Source organism: Myxocyprinus asiaticus, chromosome 36 (genome assembly GCF_019703515.2).
Source record: "Myxocyprinus asiaticus isolate MX2 ecotype Aquarium Trade chromosome 36, UBuf_Myxa_2, whole genome shotgun sequence".
In the NCBI taxonomy this organism is placed as follows: domain Eukaryota; kingdom Metazoa; phylum Chordata; class Actinopteri; order Cypriniformes; family Catostomidae; genus Myxocyprinus; species Myxocyprinus asiaticus.
The window spans coordinates 30,787,556-30,809,643 of NC_059379.1; the positions used below are offsets into that span (position 1 = coordinate 30,787,556).

A 22,088-nucleotide genomic window follows, 5' to 3' on the forward strand; every position below is an offset into this window, starting at 1 on the left:
TGTTTGTTGGTGTAGCCCAATGTGTTCAGGTCAATTCGGTTAAATAATATTTTTGACTTGAATAAAACAAGTTCATTTAGATTTTATTAAGATATAATGGTGTTTTCTCAGTTAGGTATCTTAAAGGAATGTTCTGGGTTCAATACAAGTTAAGCTCAATCGACAGCATTTGTGGCATAATGTTTATTACCACAAAAAATTATTTTAGTGAGGCACTTGCAATGGAAGTGAATGTGGCCAATTTTTGGAGGGTTTAAAGGCAGAAATATGACGCTCATAATTTTATAAAAGCACTTACATTCATTCTTCTGTTAAAACTCATGTATTATTTGAGCTGTAAAGTTGTTTAAATCATAGTTTTAGGGTTTGTTGACATCACATCGTCATGGCAATGAAGTTGTAAAATTAGCTATAACTTTGCACAGAAAAAGCTAGTAAGTGATTTTATCACACTAAAATGTTAACACACATATTGTTTGTCTTGTGGCTATAATTTTGAAAAAGTGTGTATTTGAACATTCAAAAATTGGCCCCATTCACTTCCATTGTAAGTGCCTCACTGTAACCCAGATTTTTGCTTTTTTTAAAGAAAAGGAAGGGCAAGTCAAAATTTATTTTTGTAGTAATCAACATTATGCTACAAATGCTGTCGATTGAGCTTAACTTGTATTGAACCTGGAATATTCTTTTAAACTTTCAGATGTTTCTCTTAAAAGTCCTTCTGAGAAATAAAAATAGACACAAATGACTTGTTTGACATACAGTAAGAGTACAGCACTTTAAAATGAATGTGGATAGCATAGCTTAGATAATATGGTCTTGTATCAATTTGATGAGAAAGTTGAGTACTGACTTTTTTCAGAGATGGTTGAGTTCTTGTCTGTCTCTAGTGGAGACACTTTTGAAATTACTCGGGTCTTTTTCTCAGGAGATCTGAGAAGCAGGAGACTTCCAATGTCTCCATTTACTCTCCATTTATTGTCATTGCTGCCTAGGAGAAAGAATCAAGATATTAAAGTGATCTCATTTGTGATGCAGATCATTATGGTGTAGAGAGAATCACAGTACTCTGTCAACCTAGTTGCACTAGCTGATACAACTCAGTGTGTAAAAGCATTTCTAGCTAGGACCTGGCCATAACACTATATCCTATTATACAGTCCCAGACATACCAGCTTATATCATACTCAAAGATGAAGAGCATTGACTTGACCCAGAGTTACTTCATTGATTTTGAATGGCAGCGACAATATTGAAGGCCAATGTACAGAATAACCTTTCAGATTGTATGTGCTACACAATGCACACGTAGGAGAAAAAGACAGAGCTTGTGTTTATTTAGCCCTTGTGTTAAGTTTAGGAGTGTTGGGCCCAAGAGAATGACCTGGGCCCTAGAGAAACAGAAGAAGAGGGAGGAAGTGTGAAGACCTCACCATTTGGTAAACGTGTGAAGGCACCTTCACCTATATAATGCACAAGGAGACAAACGCAGAGGCATTAGAAGAGAAGACAAGGAACGTAACATTCACCATTGGATGAGTGGAAACAGACAGTAAAGAAGATAGAAGCCATTGAAACCATTACTCCATTATGAAAGATCAATTAGCGAGGTGCTAATTTGATACTGATAACTCTAAAAGTAAAGCAAGGAGAAAAGGACATCTCAAGAACGATGCTGGGTGTGGAAATGTACCCTAGTTTGGCCCTGGGACCTCAAAGACTGGGCGAATGCTTTTACAGAGGTAAGAGAGAATTGATCGTTCAAGAGAATGACCATACCAGAAATGGAAAGAGCAGGCTATACAAAGGGTGGCTACTTTGAAGATCCTAAAAATATAAGATTTGATTTAACATTTTTTGGTCACTTCATTATTCCCATACTTGCAATTGTGTTATTTCATAGTTTTGATGACGTAGTCTTTATTATTACAGTTTTCAACATTTTAGAATGAGTAAGTGTGTCCAAACCTTTGACTGGTAGTGTAAGTGTGTGAATGTTTGTGGATAAATGCTGTTATAATAAGAGGGAAACAGAGAGAGAAAATTCAATGAAGTGCAGCACTCTGGATACCGTACTTATTATTGAGTGCATTAGACTCTTCTTGAATACGTTTCCTGTACATTTCTCTAATAATACACTCATTAAGTCATTGTCACTCATTTGATAAGCCTTTATAAGATAAGTTGTCTTGCTTTAGTTAATTCTTACATGCATGTTAACATGTGCTTCCTATCCCCACATCTCTCCTGTAGATTGTGAACCCCCAGCACATGTGCCATTGTACCCTACTACATGTGATATGGCAGCTCGTGGGCTTCCCGCTCGACTGTTGCAGCCGCCTCCTGCCACTGCAGTGACTCCTGTCAATCCTCAGGATAATGTCAAAATGGAGCTTGAGAATGCATCATTGTGGAAACAGTTCAGCACAGCTGGCACAGAGATGATTGTCACTAAGAAGGGCAGGTGAGTAAATTGTTTGAGAAATGAAAGAAATTAATATATTAATATGAGAAACGAATACGAAATGTATAGACAACCATCAGGAAATGTTAGTCATACAAAAATATCTCAAAATGTACTACAGCGCTCTTTGAGTGTACATTGAAAATGTTAGGATTCTAAATCTAATTTAAACCTGAAACAAACAAAGAAATGTTATGACATAAAATGTATGACAAATGTTTAAGATGCATTTTTTTATATGCCACTAATCACATAAGCAAATTTGTGATACTATGTTAACTCCTTTTTATGAGAGGTTAGATTTTTGTCTTTTATTGAAGCACACAATGGAAAAGCTCTTTGGAAAATTCTCAAATCATGCTGGCATAACATGGGTCATCCGGTTTTGCACAAACTTCTAGAGTCCACGTCAGCTTGAGTGCATGCTCCCATTAAAGCAAAAGGGGAACATACCAAATACAAAGACATTTTGACATTCATGTTAATTTTACAATTAAACTTTTACTTTAATAAAAAAAATAAAAAAATAAAAAATAACTGGAAAATGCTAAATAGAAGCATTTTCATAACTGGACCAAAACCTTTGAATGGCTCTATCTGCGCTAAATTTGTAATTGGATTATTTCACTTTTCTTTTTTTATAATGGAAAAATCTTTCAATGTTTTGTCTGTTGAATCCACTCTTTGCTTCTCTTTTTCTTGACCCATCTTTCTTAACCTTCTCTGATCCTCAGGAGAATGTTTCCACAGCTGCGTTTGAAGTTGTCAGGGTTGACTCCATCCCTGCGTTACATTCTCCTCTTAGACATTGTACCTGTTGATTCCTCTCGCTATCGTTTCCAAGACAACAGCTGGCAGGTGGTAGGCGGGGCAGAGGCTCGACTGCCAGACCGTGTCTTCATCCACCCCGACTCACCTGCGACTGGAGAACACTGGCAGAACCGCACCATATCCTTCCACAGGGCCAAACTCACCAACAACACTCTGGATACACAAGGATATGTGAGTAATTAACTGCCAAACAATGCATCTTTTAATATTTTTGAATGTACCTGCATCTATGTTTACAAAAATGCAAATGCATTTTTTGTCATTATATAATTTTAATAGATCACTATTGTATATTAAAATAGCTAGAAATGCCCTCAAACTTGTATTCATATATTTTAATATTACTATTTAAGTGTACATTATCTTTTAAGCATTGCATAATGTATACATATAGCATTACAATGTTTGCTACTGACTTATTCATGAAAGTTATTATAAAGTGTTACTTACATTTTTGGTCATTAATATGTCTCTACGTCAAACTTAATTCCTTGGCCAACTCTCTTTCTCCTAAAGATCATCCTCCACTCCCTGCATCGATATCAGCCACGTGTCCATGTGATTGAGGCCCGAGATGTGCTGATTTGGGGAAAAACCCAGCACTCCTTCACCTTTCCTGAAACACAGTTTATTACAGTCACTGCGTATCAGAACAATAAGGTACAGAAGAGATAAATAAACAAGGACAATGATAATTTTAATAACACTTAAAATACTGTAAAAGCATGAGAAAATAATATTTACACAATCAATAATTAATTACATATTCTTTAAAAAAATATATGATTTATCTTTTTTTTTTTTTCTAGATCACTGAACTGAAGATCAACTCCAATCCATTTGCAAAAGGCTTTAGAGAGAATGGCATGAACTGTAAGAAGTGAGTTATGCACACACACAACCATGTAGCTAATAATTATCTTAAACACAAAAACACCTTAAGATAACTAAATTAAAAGCAGACACCCCTGCCCCCCTGTTTCAGACAAAGGGAGTCAAGGCTAAAGAGGAAAATAACATCCAATCAAGAGGAGTCCTTGGATATTGGTAAAGAAACAGTATGATTATATTAAGTTCATAATCTATTCTACAACCTAAAACAAAGACATAAGCAAAAACATAAAGAGAAAAAAGTATACTTGGTTTCCCAGACATTGCTTTTCTACTTGTGAAACACTTGTGTTTTCTCTGCTCCCCCCCTTAGAGACATGTGACCCATGTGATTCCACTGAGCTCCTCCCACAGTCTGTAGAACTCCCAAGCACCGCCCTCTCCATCATAAATCCTGCTCTCCCAATTACAGACTCTGGCTATCATACAGAAGTACCATCTCTCCCAGAACAGACAGTCTCTTACCAACCGCTTGTCCTCAGTCAGTCGTTCTCTGAGATGTCTGACATTCCCACCTCAATGGGGAGTCAACCTCAAACAACCTCTGAAAATAATGTAAAAAACAAGCTGATGGATGGGTAAGTCCTGTAACTTCATGGCTCAATGATCATCCAATTTTCAACAAACTCTTAGGCCAGAGTACACAAGTATGCATATGCAAATTCGAGCACTTGGCGGTCCAGCTGAACATGCTTAACATGCATTCTTATATTACTGTGGTGATAAACAACCTCAGTACTTAAGGAGGCGATAGAGTTACATTCAAAAGCCTGTGCCATTCAACTGGATGTGTTATTATTTAGTTAAGTTGCTATATATTGACTTTACCTTACTTGCTCAGCAATATTCTTTTCAAAATGTAGCTTCACCATGACAGTAGTTGGCTAGAAAGAGAAAACTCACCATAGAAGTGGACAGTTCACACTAATGTCCACTATAGCGCCCCTTGTGGCAATGCTGAGAATGCAACGCAGGCTTTACTCTGGACTCTTATTCTGTAATGTTATTCTGTAGCATGTTTATAAAGTATAGTCCAACTCTTTAAAAAAAATTTTTTCTAACAGGTCTGACCAAATGATGGGCCTTTCTGGATACACGTCAACTTTTCCAACCCCTCAGCTCAGCTCCTCAGCCCACTCGTCAGTACCTTTGCCTCAGTCATCTTCCATCTATTCCATAGTGTCCTCCACACAGAACTCTGACCTTCCTCAGCCCTCCATAATTTCCTCTCCACCCTCTTTGCCAGCATATTCCTCTATTCCTTCATCAGACTATCCTCTAAATTCCTCCACAACTATGCCCTCCACTATGACCTCTCCCCTTGGCTCTACATACCCTCCCATCACTCATTCCACCCGTCCACACCTTCTCCCCTCTTCACCCTATCAGGAAAACCTGAGTCCTCATACACCTATGAATCCACCATTCCAATCTATTCATCCCTCCTCTTGTCAAGGGTTAACAATCGACCCTGGTCAAAATCAGGTGGATGCTGGTGGATTAAGCTCCTCCAATGCAGCAACTCCCGCTGTCCAAGACCTGACCCAAACAGCCTTTCCCTTCCCCCCAGTGCAGTCCTCGAGCAATCCTGACCCGACAACTCCTCCATACCAAAATTTGCCCCAATCTGCCCCACTGTACCACGCTGTGGCACAGTGCCACCCTAACCCTATTCCCACTCCGTCTGACCCAAATACAACTCCAACTGCGTTCCCCTTCCCTCCTGCAGCACAGACCACCCCAAACGATATGATCACTCCATCCAATCCAAACCCAACTGTCTTCCCCTTTCCCCCTGTTCAACAGAACCCTAGCCTTCACTCAAGCCCCCATGGACCTACTCAAATTCCAGCAGCTGGTTCTTTTCCAGTTTCCCAACCATCAACCACCTCATGTCTGAGCACTACCCCAACAATTTCAAATCTAACAAGTGGATCCTTCTTCTCTTCCAACAATGTTGTCCATCAAGGCCCACTGCAATACAACACACTGCACCCCAACACAGCATACCCGGTTCCCTCATTCCCTGTATCTTTACCCAAACACACCAGTTCTGGTTCTTTCTCTAACCCTACTCCAATGGCTCACACCTCTTACTCCTTCCCTACTCCTATTCCATCTGGTCCACATCCACTTCAGAGCCTGGCTCTGCCTTCATCCGGCTCCATCCATAGTGTTCCTGCAATTCCGAACATGACCCAGATTCAGCCTACCTTCCCTCAGTCGTACCCTAATCCCACCTTCCCTCACATCCTGCCCCAAGCTGCAAACCCCTCTCAGACATTTCTTTCCATTCAGTCTTCAGGCACCTCTCAATTACTGCACCCTTCCCTTGCAAATCTCTCTGTTCCTCAAGTCTCAGCCCATCCACAATGCTCTGCCTCTTCAAATGCATACCCTGCTGTAGCTCCTACTGAGATCGGCACCTTCTCTCCGCTCAATTCCGCTGCCCCCTATCTACCAGATATGGTACTACACCCTTCCTTGCTCCCTCCTCTGGATCCCTCAAACTCAACCACTGCTCCACCATCCCTTTATAACCCCTTTCCTTCCTACTCACTGCGTCTTTGCCAGGACCCTCGATCCTCCCTGCATTTACCCCTCAGGCATATTTATAGACAGCCACAGCATACCCACACTCATGGTCAGGGGTCTTACTTTGATCTTGGAGGAAGATCAGTATTCTGAGGATAAACAGAAAAACGACATGTAAGAGGTTTTTCAAGGACCTGAACATGACTGAGATTTATTCATCAACGAATTGAAAAGGACTTCAGTGCTTGAAGACGATGGAAACACTGCAAATTTTGTTAAACAGCCATCATTTCATGACTGCAATTTCAAATGTAAAACTGTTTGGGGTTTATGGCAGCTCAGCAGAAAAAGAAGACATTTTGTATTGTTTGTTTGTTTTTGTTTTTTTTTTGTTTTTTTTGGAGTATTATAAGTATTATATTACAGATAATTAGCAGTGCTGTATATTTTTCTTAATCCTATTTGTATGTTTATAAAGTATGATTGAGTTTGACTGAGATTTTTCTTGAGTTTTTTTTCATACAATACACAAAATATTAGACAGTGACTATGATGAGATTACTCTTTTGAGAAAATAAAATACATAGGAATCTTAATTATTTACATTTAAGGCATTTAGCTGATGCTCTTATCCAGAGAAACTTAGAAAAGTGCTTTAGCACCACACATTATATAGGGGAGACCTATCACACAGGGTAGTTATATTATATTCCAAAAGCTAAATCTCAGTAGCCAAGGTTTTGAATGAAAAGGAATAGTTCACCAAAAAAATTAAAATTCTCTCATCATTTACTCACCCTAATGTCATCCCAGATGTGTATGACTTTCTTTCTTCTGCAGAACACAAATTAAGATTTTTAGAAAACTATTTCAGCTCTGTAGGTTCATACAATGCAAGTGAATGGGTGCCAAAATTTTGGCAGCATAAAAGTAATCCATATGACACCAGTGGTTAAATTAATGTGTTCAGACACGATATGATAAGCGTGGGTGAGAAACAGATCATTATTTAAATCATTTTTTGTCATAAATTCTCCTCCCTGCCCATTAGGGGGTGTTATGCAAGAAGGATGTGAATCACCAAAAACAGAAGGAGAAAGTGAAAGAAAAGTGGACACTGACTGAGCAGGGAGGAGAATTTATAGTAAAAAAAAGGACTTAAATATGGATCTGTTTCTCACCCACACCTATCAAATCACTTCAGAATATATGGATTCAACCACCAGAGTCATCTGGAGTACTTTGTGTATGGACCTACAGAGCTGAAATATTTTTCTAAATATCTTAATTTGTGTTCTGCTGAAGAAAGAAAGTCATACACATCTGGAATAGCAAGAGGGTGAGTAAATGATGAGAGATTTTCCTTTTTGGGTGAACATCCCTTTAAATGTGGTTTCTCTAGTGGTTTTGCATGCTAGTTTTAACACCCAGTTTAAACCATCTTAAATTAGATTTAATTTTGTGAATTCTATTCCCCAAACTAAAATTCCAAAATCATATTTTTTTTTTTGTTTTTTTGCTAAAGTTGTTGTATAAACAAGTGAACACAATGATCAACACTAGCATACATTCAGGCAAGGGTTAACTATATAATAAATGTGGATTTTAACCAAAAACCTGAACTTTGATCTCCTGACAAGTGTATTTTTCATAAAAATTCAGGTTGGGGGCAAGTTGTCAAATATTTTAAATTTTATACATTTATAAAATGTATTAATTGCAATAAGCTATTTGTTGGCCAAAACTTGCTGGTTTTATGTTACCTTTTTCATTTTTGCTGCTTTATGAATTGTTTTGTGTTTCGTAATTGTAACACTGTTTACTTTGAAAAGCTTGTAATAGGCTGTTTAATTTCAGTTTCCATCCTGAAAACTAATCCCGTATAGTGTAACAACATGCCTACTTTTGGGCCAAGTTGTTACAAAAGGTCAATGTGTTTTCAAAGAACGGTGTCATATTTTTATTTATTTTTTTTGCAATAATGATGGAAATGTATAGCAGTTTTTTTGTAGCCAAGACTTTAAGGTGTATATGGCTATGCAGAAATTGACTTCCAAAAATGAACCTACAGTATCCTAATATTTAGTAAAAAGAGGGACAACTAGCCCAGGTCTCCTCTATAAAGACAAAGCATGTTCATTGTAGGCACACCCAATTCATACAAGTGCTCCTCCTAAGTCCTGTAATGAAATAAAACACCATGAAAACTGAAAATAATGTTAACAAATCTTGTTCAGATTTTGAGAACATAAATTTTAAACCTCTATGTACGTAAATACAGTATTCAGAATTATGGTGTGACACTGCTTATCTACTTCATATCTGTTCTAAAAATCAACCTTTCTTTCACACAAACACATGCATGCACACACAGCCTATTTAACAATCAGCTCATTCTTATGTCACTTAGCCTTCAGGGTTGATACTAGACATTTGCTCATGGTCAGATGTTGATAGTAGGTGTGCATTGGAAACCGAGGAAGAGTCATTAAAATCAGGGTGATAATTACCCTAACTCCCCCTCTTCCACTTTCCCACCTCCATTATTTCTCTTTCCTCCCTTTCCATTTGGTGATGGGCAAAGAGAGGGTTTAAAATAAGGTTCGATTAAAACAACACTCCACTAATGGACACATTGCTGAGACACAGTTCTAATGAGTACAACATTATGAAAATGGGGTTTGATTTGTATTATTTTTATGTTGTTCTTTTTGTGCAAAACCAAGTCCATTTCCACTGGATCTCTGCAGTGGCAAATAAAGTGCAAGAACAGATTACAGACTGAGCCAGTGGGGCCAGTGCGATCTCTGACTGCCAGGCTGACAGAAACCCAGAAACAAGTAACAAAAGATGTAAAATTGAGATACTAATTTTGCAACTTTATTTTTAATATTTTCCATAATATTTCTCATTGTTGAAATTTGATCTTGCAACTGTGACAATTGCTTTGGTGGACAAAATAGTTTAAATTCGTATATTTCTTTAAGACATAATGATAAAAGATGAATCCAAACTACTTGTGTCATACATGTTTGTTTTAAAGAATTTAAAAGACTTTTATTTATTTATTGTCTGGGCGGTTACACCACTTATACACTGTACTTTTAAAAATTACTTTAAACTCAGAAATTGAAAGCATGTTCATCATAGGAGAAGTTTATTCAAGTAACTGAAAATAAGAGTCATTAAAAAAAAATTAAAAATGGTGTAATGCCATTGACCCATATTACAACTGGATATTTATAGACAATTAAATATAATATGTAATACATTTGACTGCAGACCTATTCCTTTTTCAGCTGGGAAGTCATTTCAGAGTAGTGTTGTCAAAAGTACCGGTACTTCGGTACCAATTGATACTAAAATAAAAAAGATGTAACGATACCAGTGTTTCTGCAGCACCGGTTGTACCGAGCATCGCCTCTATCCGGTACCAGCACGCAATATGACTGACACGACTGCTTTAAAATGCTAATTTTGAGAGCATGCGCTGTTACTCCTTGTACACTGAAATGGACAATTAATCAAGTTAAAATTGTGACATGACCCAGTGTGATTTATTAAACTACTAAAGGCTGCAATCTTACTGTGGACGAGCTGCGTACTTTAAATCCGACCTTTCATCCACTAGAAACTCCACAGATATTGAGAATCATTCACGTATTGTATGAGATGACAGAGCAGAGCACTAATCTACTGTGAACCACGCAGCACATGGAAACTATATATTTATATAATTAAATCACAGCATTTGCTCTTTAATCTCAACTTTATTTATATCGCATTTAAACCAACAGAGTTGACCAAAGCGCTTCACAGTAATAAAATTTAAAACACATTTCAAAATTACCACATACACAAACACCAGTAGTCTAAAACACTCCAAAACTGTGTCCTACATTTCATTTGTCAGACTCAAAGGCCAATGTAAAGAGATGAGATTTCAGATGTGACTCAAATGTGTCGCAAACTGTTTATCCGGGAAAGTGAAGCTTCCGGCAAAAAACACTCGTCATAATAAAACAACGATTGAAAATAAAATCTAGATGCCTGAAATTGAAGAAATTGAATAAAAATATATTACAGCTGTATAGTAAAATGTAATATTCACTGTAATAATTATAATTAATCAAAATATCACAAGCAAGACTGCTGTTGAATAAAAGTTTGGCCAAATAAAATGCAATGACATGTTGAAAAATTAACTGATTGGACACCATTTTGATGATTAAATGAAATTAAACTAAAACATGGAGTTCTGGAAAATAATAATAATAATAACAAAAAGGAAAACATGATTTGGTAAAGAATAAAACCGTTATCAGTAGGGCGCTACTTAAAAACACTTCAGCAATGCATCCTTGACTGAGAAACACTTGAAGGAAACATGCATTTCTTTTAATTTATTATTTACATTGAAATGTAACTTTTTAAATAGGTTAAACGGGTGTGTTTAATTACTTATTATCATATTAGCATATTTTTGCTGTGGTACCAAAATTGGTATCGAGAACTGTAAAATTTCACTGGTATCGGTACCAATTACTGAAATATATATATTATTTATTTTTTCCTCTTCAAACATGACCACCGTTTAAGTAATGTATGTATAAACAATTTACTCTTGACCTATTGCACTGACAATGTTTTCTCTCATCTGCTCTCTCTCTCTCTGGCCCCTGTGATCTTCTCTCTGACTCTGCGGCGGAGCTCTTGTCTCAGCAGGTCTCTCTCCTTGCGGATGCCCTGGAGTACAGTGCGGTTCTCCTGAGCTCTGCGCACCAGATATGGCAACGTGTCGTCCACTGAGCCGTATGGCACTGACTTATACACTGAGAAACCATGCTGAGCTATGAGGGGGAGAGGAAATGTTGGTTTGAGAGGTGTTCAAGCGAGGAAAGAATTAATTCAGTCTTCCTGACTAAAATGAGCAATATAAACAAATTATTGATGTATGACCCTCTTACCTAGAGTTAGTGATACATGGTCACACATTCCCAGCAGCTGGCCAAAACAGACAGAGCTACCGTCTCTGCCAATGCCTAATTGTTCCATTCTGAAACACAGAAACAACAGGAATAGTTCACCCAAAAATGAAAATTCTCTCATCATTTACTCCCCCTCATGCCATCCCAGATGTGTAAGACTTTCTTTCTTCTGCAGAACACAAACAAAGATTTTTAGAAGAATAAAACCCTTTAAATGTAACTTTCCCTTATGCATTTATATACATTTTAACCTAGAGTCAATGGACACCTTACTACTTGAATACAGTGCATATAAGTGTACCTTGTCACTGCCCGTCTGACTGATTCTTCATTGTGAGTGGCAACAATAATCATGTAGCGTTCAGGTTTCTCAGAAATGAGGTTCAGCATGATCTCAAGACATCCATTATAACTGCATATAAATGAAGACATTTAAATGTGTGATCGGTGGGGATAGAACAATAAGTGACAAAATACTGATCTTCAAACTCATTACAGCATAATATGACTTTTCAGTTGTTCATAAGTGTTTAATGTTTTTTTTTTTTTTTGTTATGTAATTAACAGCTATTGTTACTGTTTTCCTGCAGCCTAACTGATATATCCTGCGCTATAGAGATAAAAAGGTCACAGGTTTAACTCTCGGGAAACATAGAGTACATACTGCTAAAACATTTATTGCTTGAATGCACTGTACTTCGCTTTGGACAAAAGCATCTTTCAAATGCATAAATGTAATGTTCTATGTATTGATTACATTTTTTTTTTTTAAATATAGTTAATGTAATTTGTACCCCGACATCACCTGTTATTAGTATGCTCCCATGATTCATGGATTGGATCTGTCCGCTCCTCCTTCTCTGCCAGTTTCCTCTCTTTATCCATGTAAGCCCCTCTGACGAGCTTAACACCAAGGCAGAAAGACTCATCAATGGATGTCTGAATGGCATCAAGCAACAAGTTCCTTGATTCCTGCAGGTGAAAAAACAAACCAAGCATATCTGAAAAGAAATTAGTGAACAAATAATGCGCATTTTATACAGAAAAGGGAAATGCTTTAAAAGAGGAGTTGTGCCAACCTTAAGGTAGCACTGATATGTGTTCCAGATCCAGGCACTTTTTTGATTGAATTTCTTCATCATCGCCATGGTAATGAGTGACAGTGCAGGGTTCATGTAAGTATACTCAGCATCCACCAAAACACGGACTTTACTAGCACTGGCCTATAAACGTCACAAAAAACATAACAGTATCCTCAAACTTTCAAATGAGAGCATGCAATGAGAGCAACATTTCTTGTACTGTAGATAACATTTTGTCAGTTTGTGTGTACCTCTCCTATTTTGTTGAGTCTCCGAAGGCTGCATAGGAAGTGTGTGTTTTCACTCGCTGTTAGGCCAGAAAACATGATTTCCTATTGGATAAAAAACAGCATCTAAAGCAATGAATATCAAATGAATAGCTGATTACGATAAGCCTTTGGTGTGCTGCAATGGAATGGCATATATCTGTACCTCTCCCTCCATTGCTTTGACAAGCAAGTTCAGATCATATTGTTCAGTCTTTAGCAGAGAGGTCAGCTTAACCTGAACATGAATGAATATAATTATTAATAACAACATTTTTAAGTGGAGAAATAAACAGTTATTATGACAATAATTAAACTTTCAAAACAAAAAGACAGAATATAATTGTCAAATTTATCTATCAGAAAAAAAAAAGAAAAAAAAAGAAAAAAAAAACCTGTCCATTAGAAAGGAACTTCATATTAGAGTAAGAATAAACACCCACACACAGCTCAGGACTGACTAGAGCTGTGATCTTCAGCTGCATCATTGGATTCTTACTCCAGCCATTACTGTGAGACATGTGTACACACTCCAACATGGTCGCCAGGTTGTCTTCGTATCTACGTTCCCTGTAGATATATGTCATGATAATACAAAATGCATGTGTCAAGGAGGATATTGTTTTTAATATATTACAAAATTAAGTATGTTATATAATTAACATATTTTACCTAAAGTATTCAGCACTATTTCTTTCATTTCAGAAAATAACTGTAAAACAGGGTCAGAAATGAATGGGGGCTTGAGGAAAAAAAGCACCCATAACAAATTCTGCTGTTTTTCATTTTGTAACATGCATTGATGTATTTCATTCTATTCTATATGTATCTAGTTACACATAGCATATTAATTGATAAACCTTGTAGTATTGTTCAGTGAAGTGGAATACACTGCAAAAACGTCCACTGGTGAGTCTCTATTGGACTACGATGAATTGCCTCGGTATTGACACATAAGGCCTGTTTTAAAGTCATAGGAAGTTCGTACAAACCATTCAGCATTGTGGTGCAACTCTTCCTCTAGGCTCATTGGGTCCTGCGGTGTGGCTCAGGGCTTAGTGGGCTACATGGTGCAGCTTCACCTCTGGCCTCACTGGGCCTTGTGGTGCAACTACACTTCCTGAGGTTCAGTTCCACATCCAGGCTTCATTAGCTTTGAGGTGCAGCTCTTCCTCTGGGCTCAGTGGGCCCCATGTTGCAGGTCTGCCTCTGGGCTCAGTGGGACTCATGGTGCAGCTCTGTCTCTGGGCTCATTGGGCCCTATGGTGCAGTCCTGCCCTTGGGCTCAGTGGGCCCCATGGTGCAGCTTTGCCTCTGGGTTCTTTGATCCCCATGGTGAAGCTCTGCCTCTGGGCTCAGTAGGCCTCATGGTGCAGCTCTGTCTCTGGGCTCATTGGGCCCTATGGTGCAGTCCTGCCCTTGGGCTCAGTGGGCCCCATGGTGCAGCTCTGCCTCTGGGTTCTTTGATCCCCATGGTGAAGCTCTGCCTCTGGGCTCAGTAGGCCCTATAGTGCAGTTCTGCCTCTGGGCTCAGTGGGCCCCATGGTGCAGCTCTGCCTCTGGGCTCAGTGGGCCCCATGGTGCAGCTCTGCCTCTGGGCTCAGTGGGCCCCATGGTGCAGCTCTGCCTCTGGGCTCAGTGGGCCCCATGGTGCAGCTCTGCCTCTGGGCTCAGTGGGCCCCATGGTGCAGCTCTGCCTCTGGGCTCAGTGGGCCCCATGGTGCAGCTCTGCCTCTGGGCTCAGTGGGCCCCATGGTGCAGCTCTGCCTCTGGGCTCAGTGGGCCCCATGGTGCAGCTCTGCTTTTGGGCTATGTAGGCATCATGGTGCAGCTCTGCCGCTGGGCTCAGTAGGCCCCATAGTGCAGCTCTGCCTCTGGACTCAGTGGGCCCCATAGTGCAGCTCTGCCTCTGGGCTCAGTGGGCCCCATGTTGCAGCTCTGCTTTTGGGCTATGTAGGCATCATGGTGCAGCTCTGCATCTGGATTCTTTGAGCCCCATTGTGAAGCTCTGCCTCTGGGCTCAGTAGGCCCCATGGTGCAGCTCTGCTTCTGGGCTCAGTGGGCCTCATGGTGCAGCTCTGTTTTTGGGCTATGCAGGCATCATGGTGCAGCTCTGCTTTTGGGCTATGTAGGCATCATGGTGCAGCTCTGCCTCTGGGTTCTTTGAGCCCCATTGTGAAGCTCTGCCTCTGGGCTCAGTGGGCCCCATGGTGCAGCTCTGCCTCTGAGCTCAATGGGCCCCATGGTGCAGCTCTGCCTCTGAGCTCAATGGGCCCCATGGTGCAGCTCTTCCTCTGAGCTCAATAGGCCCCATTGTGAAGCTCTGCCTCTGGGTTCTTTGAGCCCCATTGTGAAGCTCTGCCTCTGGGTTCAGTGGGCCCCATGGTGCAGCTCTGCTTCTGGGCTCAGTGGGCCCCATAGTGCAGCTCTTCCTCTGAGCTCAATGGGCCCCATGGTGCAGCTCTTCCTCTGAGCTCAATAGGCCCCATGGTGCAGCTCTGCCTCTGGGCTCAGTGGGCCCCATGGTGCAGCTCTGCCTCTGGGCTCAGTGGGCCCCATGGTGCAGCTCTTCCTCTGAGCTCAATAGGCCCCATGGTGCAGCTCTGCCTCTGGGCTCAGTGGGCCTCATGGTGCAGCTCTGTTTCTGGGCTCATTGGGCCCTATGGTGCAGTCCTGCCTCTGGGTTCTTTGAGCCCCATTGTGAAGCTCTGCCTCTGGGCTCAGTGGGCCCCATGGTGCAGCTCTGCCTCTGGGTTCTTTGAGCCCCATGGTGCAGCTCTGCCTCTGGGCTCAGTGGGCCCCATGTTGCAGCTCTGCTTTTGGGCTTCATAGGCATCATGGTGCAGCTCTGCCTCTGGGTTTAGAGGGTCCCCATGTTGATTGTTGATATATATGTCTAGGCAACAGCTGTAATTGTTCGGATTTAGAATTCATTTCCATGAATTGATTAAATTGAACTGTTTGACATAAACCAATGATAAACAAAAGCTGTGTGTTTTATACTGTACGTTTAGAAAAATATGCCCTCATAAATGTAAAAACGCCCCTAAAAATTAAACTCTGGGGAAAATGTTTCCCCTTAATAATAATAATAAAAAAAGCACATTTCTGGAATATTTATCTAAAATTCTAAATTAAAATTCCTTTTTTTATGGATATTTTGAAAAAGGCTGAACTTCTGTCATCATGTCTAATATCGTACCCACTGCTCTCTCCCAGGTCCTCTTCGATGGGGACGGCCAGCATGGGGTGGAGCCCTAGAGAATTCATCTTTTGCATAGACTCTGCTATCTCACCTTCTGTTTCCCCGGCAACAAACTGAGTGTAGACAGATGGACGCAGGACCATTGAGAAACCCCGCTTACCCAAAAACATCCTTGCAAAGGTCATCAACTTTTTAAGACAATGGGAGTTAAAGAGAGAAAATGAGCAATTTGTCAATATGACAAGTGGCTGTAAAACAACAGATCTATAGACTGTATGAATCAAGTGTAAACACTCCTCACCTTGCCACAGTTGTTAACCAGCACAGGGAAGGAGCAAAGCCTGAAGACTCCAAGGGCTCGCATCAGCTCCCAGAAACTCTTCACCTTGAAAGCTTGTGGGTCCTCAAAGGTCAGGAAGGCAGGTGGACTGGGGTTACAGAGGTCACGACCAGCACGTTTGGTTGCCAGGGACTGAGGGGTAGCAACACTCATGAGCCGCAGAGATATGAAACGATGTAACATGGGTGGCTTAAGAAGAGAATACATCTCCACTGTTCTTCCACAAGCTGAAAATGCTGAGTGAGAGGCTTTTTGATTCTATAAACTAAATGTGGTAAACTGTAGTTCCAGTAAAAATCTGTATTTTCAGTATTTGATTTTCTCATCTACTTGAGAAGTGAGAGTTGCTGGAGTGACCCATTGCAGTTTTATCTCAGTAGGGCTTAGCGCACAATGTTTGCGCAATTCCTTTGCTTGCTCAACAAACAATGCAACTTATGTGAATATAAAACCACTTCTAAATACATATGAACACAAGATTTAGTTTCCACACACAGACCTTCATAGACCAAACATCTGTGACACCTGTAGGAATATACACAAGACAAGGGGCAAAAAAAAAAGTGTGCATTAATCAGTTTTAGTGTCCAACTTCATAATACTACCACTGATGTGGGGTTGCTGGAATTCTCACATTTTACAGAACTCATTAAAGAAAATGAAAAAATTAATTCTCTTACCATAAATTATGGATGCTACAACCAGCACCTGTAATCGTGAGGTTATGTCCAACTTTTCCACTGAAAATAAACAGATGAAAAAGGAGAGCAAGTGAATGGGGCAGAGGGAGGGGAAGTATGTTTTAGGTCTGTTGGTTAATGACTGACATGCAGTCTGGCCTTTGGGATATTAAGGGCGAAACCTTCAGCAGTTGCGTCACAATGGGTGGGGGGTGGGGGGGCGCTTAGACCCCTGATATTTCATAGGTACCCCTGGACCGACGGTGAACACAAGCTAGCCCCTTACTTATCCAATGCTAGCAGCGCCCCAGACCTTCAGGGACATTTATTTTGCACCCCACCTTTCCATAAAATGTGTGACAGAGCATCATTGCACATTTAAAAAAATGCTTGACAAGCTTCTGAACCACACCAAAAACATACTTGACATACTGATAAGTAAACAGCTTATCACACTGATGCCGATCAATGCTTTTGAAAAAAAGCACTGACATCACAATTACCGCCCACATCAAAAATCCACTAATACGTGGTGTACATAAAAAGAAATGCATATTATGCACTAAACTACGCTAAAAATGATAAGCAAGGGAATAGAGCAGATGTCAGTCTGACCTTGGATCTTGAGGAGACATACATGTGTTTAGCACAGTGATGTGTAAGAGAAAAGGCCATGCTAGACTTTGTCCTGAACAGTCTATACAAACAAACTAAAGCCAAAAATTAACTCCAAACCCCTTGCACTCCACACAGTATGTACTAGTAACCAGAACAATAAAATGTTTCTGCATCTGACGTAAAATTCTTTGGCTTGCACTTTCATTTAGTTTATTTCAGTTTTAAACAAAAAATCATCAAGGATTATAAAGCTTTTTTTTTCATTTTTTATAAAAGAACCTCTCCTTTTGCTCTTGGGATAGGAGCAAGGATAGTCTTTTCTTGGTCAATAACACTGATACTTTTCTTTTAGAAGTTTGTGGGAAAATGATGTTTTATGACAGAAATTGTAATACCCCTTCACTACTGACCTCTGTGCAGTGATCACGTTTCGTAAGTTACACTTTTTTTTGTGGCTGTTATGCTGAAAAGCTGTTCATCATTGGCTTAAAAATGGGACATCAATATATGACGTCACAGCATTTAGTAAATGTACGTTATATTGTATATAGTTCAAAAATTTGAAGACTAAAGCACACTGAAGTGAAGATCTGTGGGGTTTGTGTGGGGTCATTTGTTTTAATGACACAGAAACCCGATTATGTTTAAACACCTGTGTGTTAAAAACTTTGTCCCAATGCTAACTTCAGATTTTGCAACAACAGATTTGATGTTAAACACAAGTTTCTCCTCCAAAGTGAGCAAACTTTTTGAGGATAATCCCTCAAAATCATTTAGTTAAGAACCTTCTACAAGGGCACAAAGCATGGATCACTCATGGGATCAAACTTGTGACTTTGTGTCACAATTCGTCACCCATAAGTATATGCCAGAGGACTAGAGGGCCTCTATGTTAAAGCCAACTCACTGGGCCTGGGGGTCCCAATCATCAAATATTTTGTCCAGGACCCTGTAAATTTAAGAGACAGCCCATGTTGGTTGCATATAAATGGAACGCCAAAAATAAATTGATTTTAAAATTTTCTGATGAAAATATGACTGCTGTTTGACTGCACACAACTTAATGCCAAGGCGTTGCTATGTGGTTGCTAACTGGCCCAAGTCAAAAGAGCACACCTCCTAGTCTCTTCTTTTCCCTATTGAGCAAATGCACTCAAAAAATAAAATAAAAAAATAATGACCTAAAGAAACACAATTCTAGAAAATTTGTCACAGCTTAATTTTAGTATGTTCAATCACTTAAATGTGTAAAAGTTGGGACTACATGAATACTTTTGTGGTGATAATGTAGCATTGATGAAATTTCCCAGCATGCTTTGCATGGGACAGGATAGGAAGAAAGTACTGAAATTGTTATTTTATGCATTTTTGAGCAAGATGAGAATAGGAGATTGGTTCATATTTAAAGTTCTGTTATATTGGTATTTAAAAAAAAAGTGTTTTGCTGGAGATTTGGGGGTTATCACAGTGGTGAAGAATGGGGCTTGTGGTAAGTTTGAGGATGGACTTTCTCTTTGAAGTGACATACTTGTTTTAGTATAATTGACAGTGCAACAGTTTCACTGTCTTGACACCTGGCATATACTAATGATTAATAAAAAAATAAATAAAATAAAAATAGTTGGACTTCTGCAGAAGCTTATACCACATCGATTAACCACCTCGGAGCTCATGGTAGATGTGTCTTTGAAGATTATCAAGTTATCGTTGGAAATCGATTAATCTATGGAACCTTTTGCGCACTATTGTAACCTGATTGTTGAGCACTATTACCCTGTTCAATAGGGAATAGTTTTATGATACTTTAAACAGAGTCAACTGCCACTGAAAATACGGCATGCAATATTCATTATGTCGAACACAAAGGACAGGTTTTAAAGTCCATCATGGAAGTTTGGAACAACATGAGAGTAAGCAAACCAAGTAAAGAACAAAATTTTAATATGAGGAGCCACTGCTAACCATGAAATTCAAAACAAGACACAATCGACTGAATAACATTTATTAATTCATCAGGTTGTAAAACAAATAACTTGATATTTCTTTCCAGCTCACCATACTGCCGTCTCCAAATCTGCCAATCAGAACCCTAAACTTGCACCACAAGCTGAAAACTCCCACGCTCGCTATACAAGTAGTTCATTATGGTGTCTTTAACAATAAAACTGAGTTTAAATGTTTTTGTGATATCTGCAACTAGCTCTGCAAGTCAAAGGGTAAGGCAGACAGGCTGATGTATTGAAACAGATCTGGAGGAGTTGTACGTGGTTGGAGAGCCAAGCAGAGGAACCTGCGGTCTGATTCTGGAATGAAGGCGTGTTTGGAGCGGGCTGCACTGGGATCAGTAGGAGCCCTGGTTCTGGGACCTGTAGCCTCCTCGCTGGTAGTTCTGTTTCTGCTGGTAGCCGCCTTTCTGATCTAAAGGAGGGACACAAAACAGAAATTGAGGTTCGGAAGTCATAAATATGGCTTAATAGGTATTCACTGTGTCAAGAGATTGAAGAGACGCTTAGAGGTTTTCAAGGAAGAACAAGACTGAGCAAGAAAGAGTGTGGGAGGGCCTTTGAACGACCACATGGAAAGTTGCCACCGCATTCGTTTGAAAAGGCAGAAATTAGTGAGTGGGTGCATGAGTAGATGAATGAAATGATTGAACATGTTCATAACCACCTCGATGGTAACCTTGCTTCTGTTGGTAACCTCCCCTCTTGTCTGGAGCTGCATAGTGAGAAGTGTTTAGAGACAGCTGCACGTGCACACAAAATCTCACACTTTCTCTAACACAAAGCAAATAGACACACACTTCAAAGCAGCTGTGTCAAGTGACCACAAGTGAGAAGCGCACATCTGAATGCATGTATGGATTCTCATTTATTCTGTCACGGTTGTGTGCAAATGATAATTACCTCTCTGATAGCCTTGCTTCTGCTGGTAACCTCCTTTCTGATCTGTGTGTGAAAAGGTTAGATAAAGCTTGAAATCATGGTGCCACTTCTACTAGAATCAGATTAATTTTCCAAATACATTATTGCCTTTTTTCTACTTTCCCCCATTTTCTATCCAGGGATGAGATGCATAACGAGTTTAAAGGGCTAGATCGCCCCCAAAATGAAAATTTTGTTCCAGGTTTTCTTTGGTTTGGCTCTCGATTCCCAACCCTATTCCTAGCCGGTTCTTTTCTCCTTTATTTCCTCCCCCCCAAAAAAAGCAACAAACCAAAAAACAAAACGTATCTCTCTACGCAAGTGATCCTTAAAAGAATGGTTCACCCAAAAAATTTTATTCTCTCATTATTTACTCACCCTCATGCCATCCCAGATGTATGACTTTCTTCTGCTGATCACAAATGAAGATTTTTAGAAGAATATCTCAGCTCTTTTGGTCCATACAGTGCAATTCAATGGTGGCCAGAACTTTGAAGCTCCAAAAAGCACAAAGGTAGCATAGAAGTAATCCAGTGGTAAAATCCATGTTTTCTGAAGCAACATGATAGGTATGGGTGAGAAACAGATCAATATTTAAGTTCTTTATTACTACAAATCTCCACTTTTGACCATCCCCGACCAGTAGGTGGCGAAATGGACGAGGAATGTGCATCGACAAAAATGAAAGAATGCAACAGTGGAGATTTATAGTAAAAGAGGACTTAATTATTGATCTGTTTTTATTACCCACACCTATCATGTCACTTCTGAAGACATGGATTAAACCACTGGAGTCATATGGATTACTTCTATGCTGCCTTTATGTGCTTTTTGGACCTTCAAAGTTCAGCCCACCATTCACTTGCATTGTGAGGGCCTACAGTGCAATTTTTAGATTTCTAAAAAATCTTCATTTGTGTCCAGCAGAAAAAAAAGGTCGTGAAGGTGAGTAAATTATGAGAGGATTTTACATTTTGAACAATAAGTTTTATGTTTTCGAAACAACACCAGCGTTCAATCTACCTCTGTTGAAGTAGCCTCCATAGACGCCTTGTTTGAGGTCAAACACACGTTCGTTGTTTTCTACCAGGCCGCCCAATTTCTCAGCCAGCTGCAAGGCCATGTTCTGCAGGGATGTGGGTTCTGTCCTGTGCATCACCACTGTCTGAGTCGGCTGGTCCAGAGATCCCTGAGCAAATGAATGACAAATAAATGAAGGTACCCTGAAGGTACATTGGACTGAGTGGTTAAATGGCCTTTTTAA

At 39.7% G+C, this 22,088-nt stretch overlaps 3 protein-coding genes across 4 annotated transcripts in view; 1 reads left to right on the forward strand and 2 right to left on the reverse strand.

The window, feature by feature from the left end:
* The first annotated feature begins 1,361 nt into the window (after positions 1 to 1,361).
* LOC127427427 (T-box transcription factor TBX6-like) lies at positions 1,362 to 7,208 on the forward strand. The gene is made up of 8 exons (XM_051675035.1): positions 1,362 to 1,742; positions 2,254 to 2,464; positions 3,199 to 3,466; positions 3,812 to 3,955; positions 4,105 to 4,175; positions 4,281 to 4,342; positions 4,500 to 4,764; positions 5,251 to 7,208. The coding sequence occupies exons 1-8, from the start codon at positions 1,673 to 1,675 to the stop codon at positions 6,872 to 6,874; spliced, it is 2,715 nt and encodes a 904-aa protein (XP_051530995.1). The 5' UTR covers positions 1,362 to 1,672; the 3' UTR covers positions 6,875 to 7,208.
* A 3,263-nt stretch (positions 7,209 to 10,471) lies between these two features.
* On the reverse strand, positions 10,472 to 17,417 carry prodh2 (proline dehydrogenase 2). The gene is made up of 11 exons (XM_051674985.1): positions 17,283 to 17,417; positions 16,564 to 17,127; positions 16,260 to 16,450; positions 13,501 to 13,627; positions 13,224 to 13,295; positions 13,043 to 13,123; positions 12,789 to 12,932; positions 12,515 to 12,681; positions 12,011 to 12,121; positions 11,689 to 11,777; positions 10,472 to 11,571 (listed from the first exon to the last, which is right to left on the reverse strand). The coding sequence occupies exons 2-11, from the start codon at positions 16,807 to 16,809 to the stop codon at positions 11,375 to 11,377; spliced, it is 1,425 nt and encodes a 474-aa protein (XP_051530945.1). The 5' UTR covers positions 16,810 to 17,127; positions 17,283 to 17,417; the 3' UTR covers positions 10,472 to 11,374.
* A 2,469-nt stretch (positions 17,418 to 19,886) lies between these two features.
* Positions 19,887 to 22,088, reverse strand: part of LOC127427382 (eukaryotic translation initiation factor 3 subunit C-like) — a 31,553-nt gene continuing 29,351 nt past the window's right edge. The window contains exons 20-23 of one of the 2 annotated variants that reach the window (XM_051674971.1): positions 21,848 to 22,013; positions 20,807 to 20,848; positions 20,571 to 20,618; positions 19,887 to 20,318 (exon numbers count right to left, since the gene is read on the reverse strand). In XM_051674971.1, the coding sequence (XP_051530931.1) occupies positions 20,242 to 20,318; positions 20,571 to 20,618; positions 20,807 to 20,848; positions 21,848 to 22,013 (333 nt within the window). In that variant the 3' untranslated portion in view covers positions 19,887 to 20,241. The remainder of the gene's footprint in view (positions 20,319 to 20,570; positions 20,619 to 20,806; positions 20,849 to 21,847; positions 22,014 to 22,088) is intronic. The other variant, XM_051674972.1, reaches the window with a different exon arrangement.

Bases quoted from the DNA above. Each gene is read 5' to 3' on its own strand.
- prodh2 (XM_051674985.1), bottom strand. From the start codon at position 16,809: ATGTATTCTCTTCTTAAGCCACCCATGTTACATCGTTTCATATCTCTG. The intron at 16,451-16,563 runs GTGAGGAGTGTT...TGTCTTAAAAAG, and splicing joins TGGTTAACAACTGTGGCAAG to TTGATGACCTTTGCAAGGAT. The intron at 11,572-11,688 runs GTAAGAGGGTCA...TCCCCCTCATAG, and splicing joins CCATGTATCACTAACTCTAG to CTCAGCATGGTTTCTCAGTG.
- LOC127427427 (XM_051675035.1), top strand. From the start codon at position 1,673: ATGCTGGGTGTGGAAATGTACCCTAGTTTGGCCCTGGGACCTCAAAGA. The intron at 3,956-4,104 runs GTACAGAAGAGA...TTTTTTTTCTAG, and splicing joins CTGCGTATCAGAACAATAAG to ATCACTGAACTGAAGATCAA. The intron at 4,176-4,280 runs GTGAGTTATGCA...CCCCTGTTTCAG, and splicing joins AATGGCATGAACTGTAAGAA to ACAAAGGGAGTCAAGGCTAA.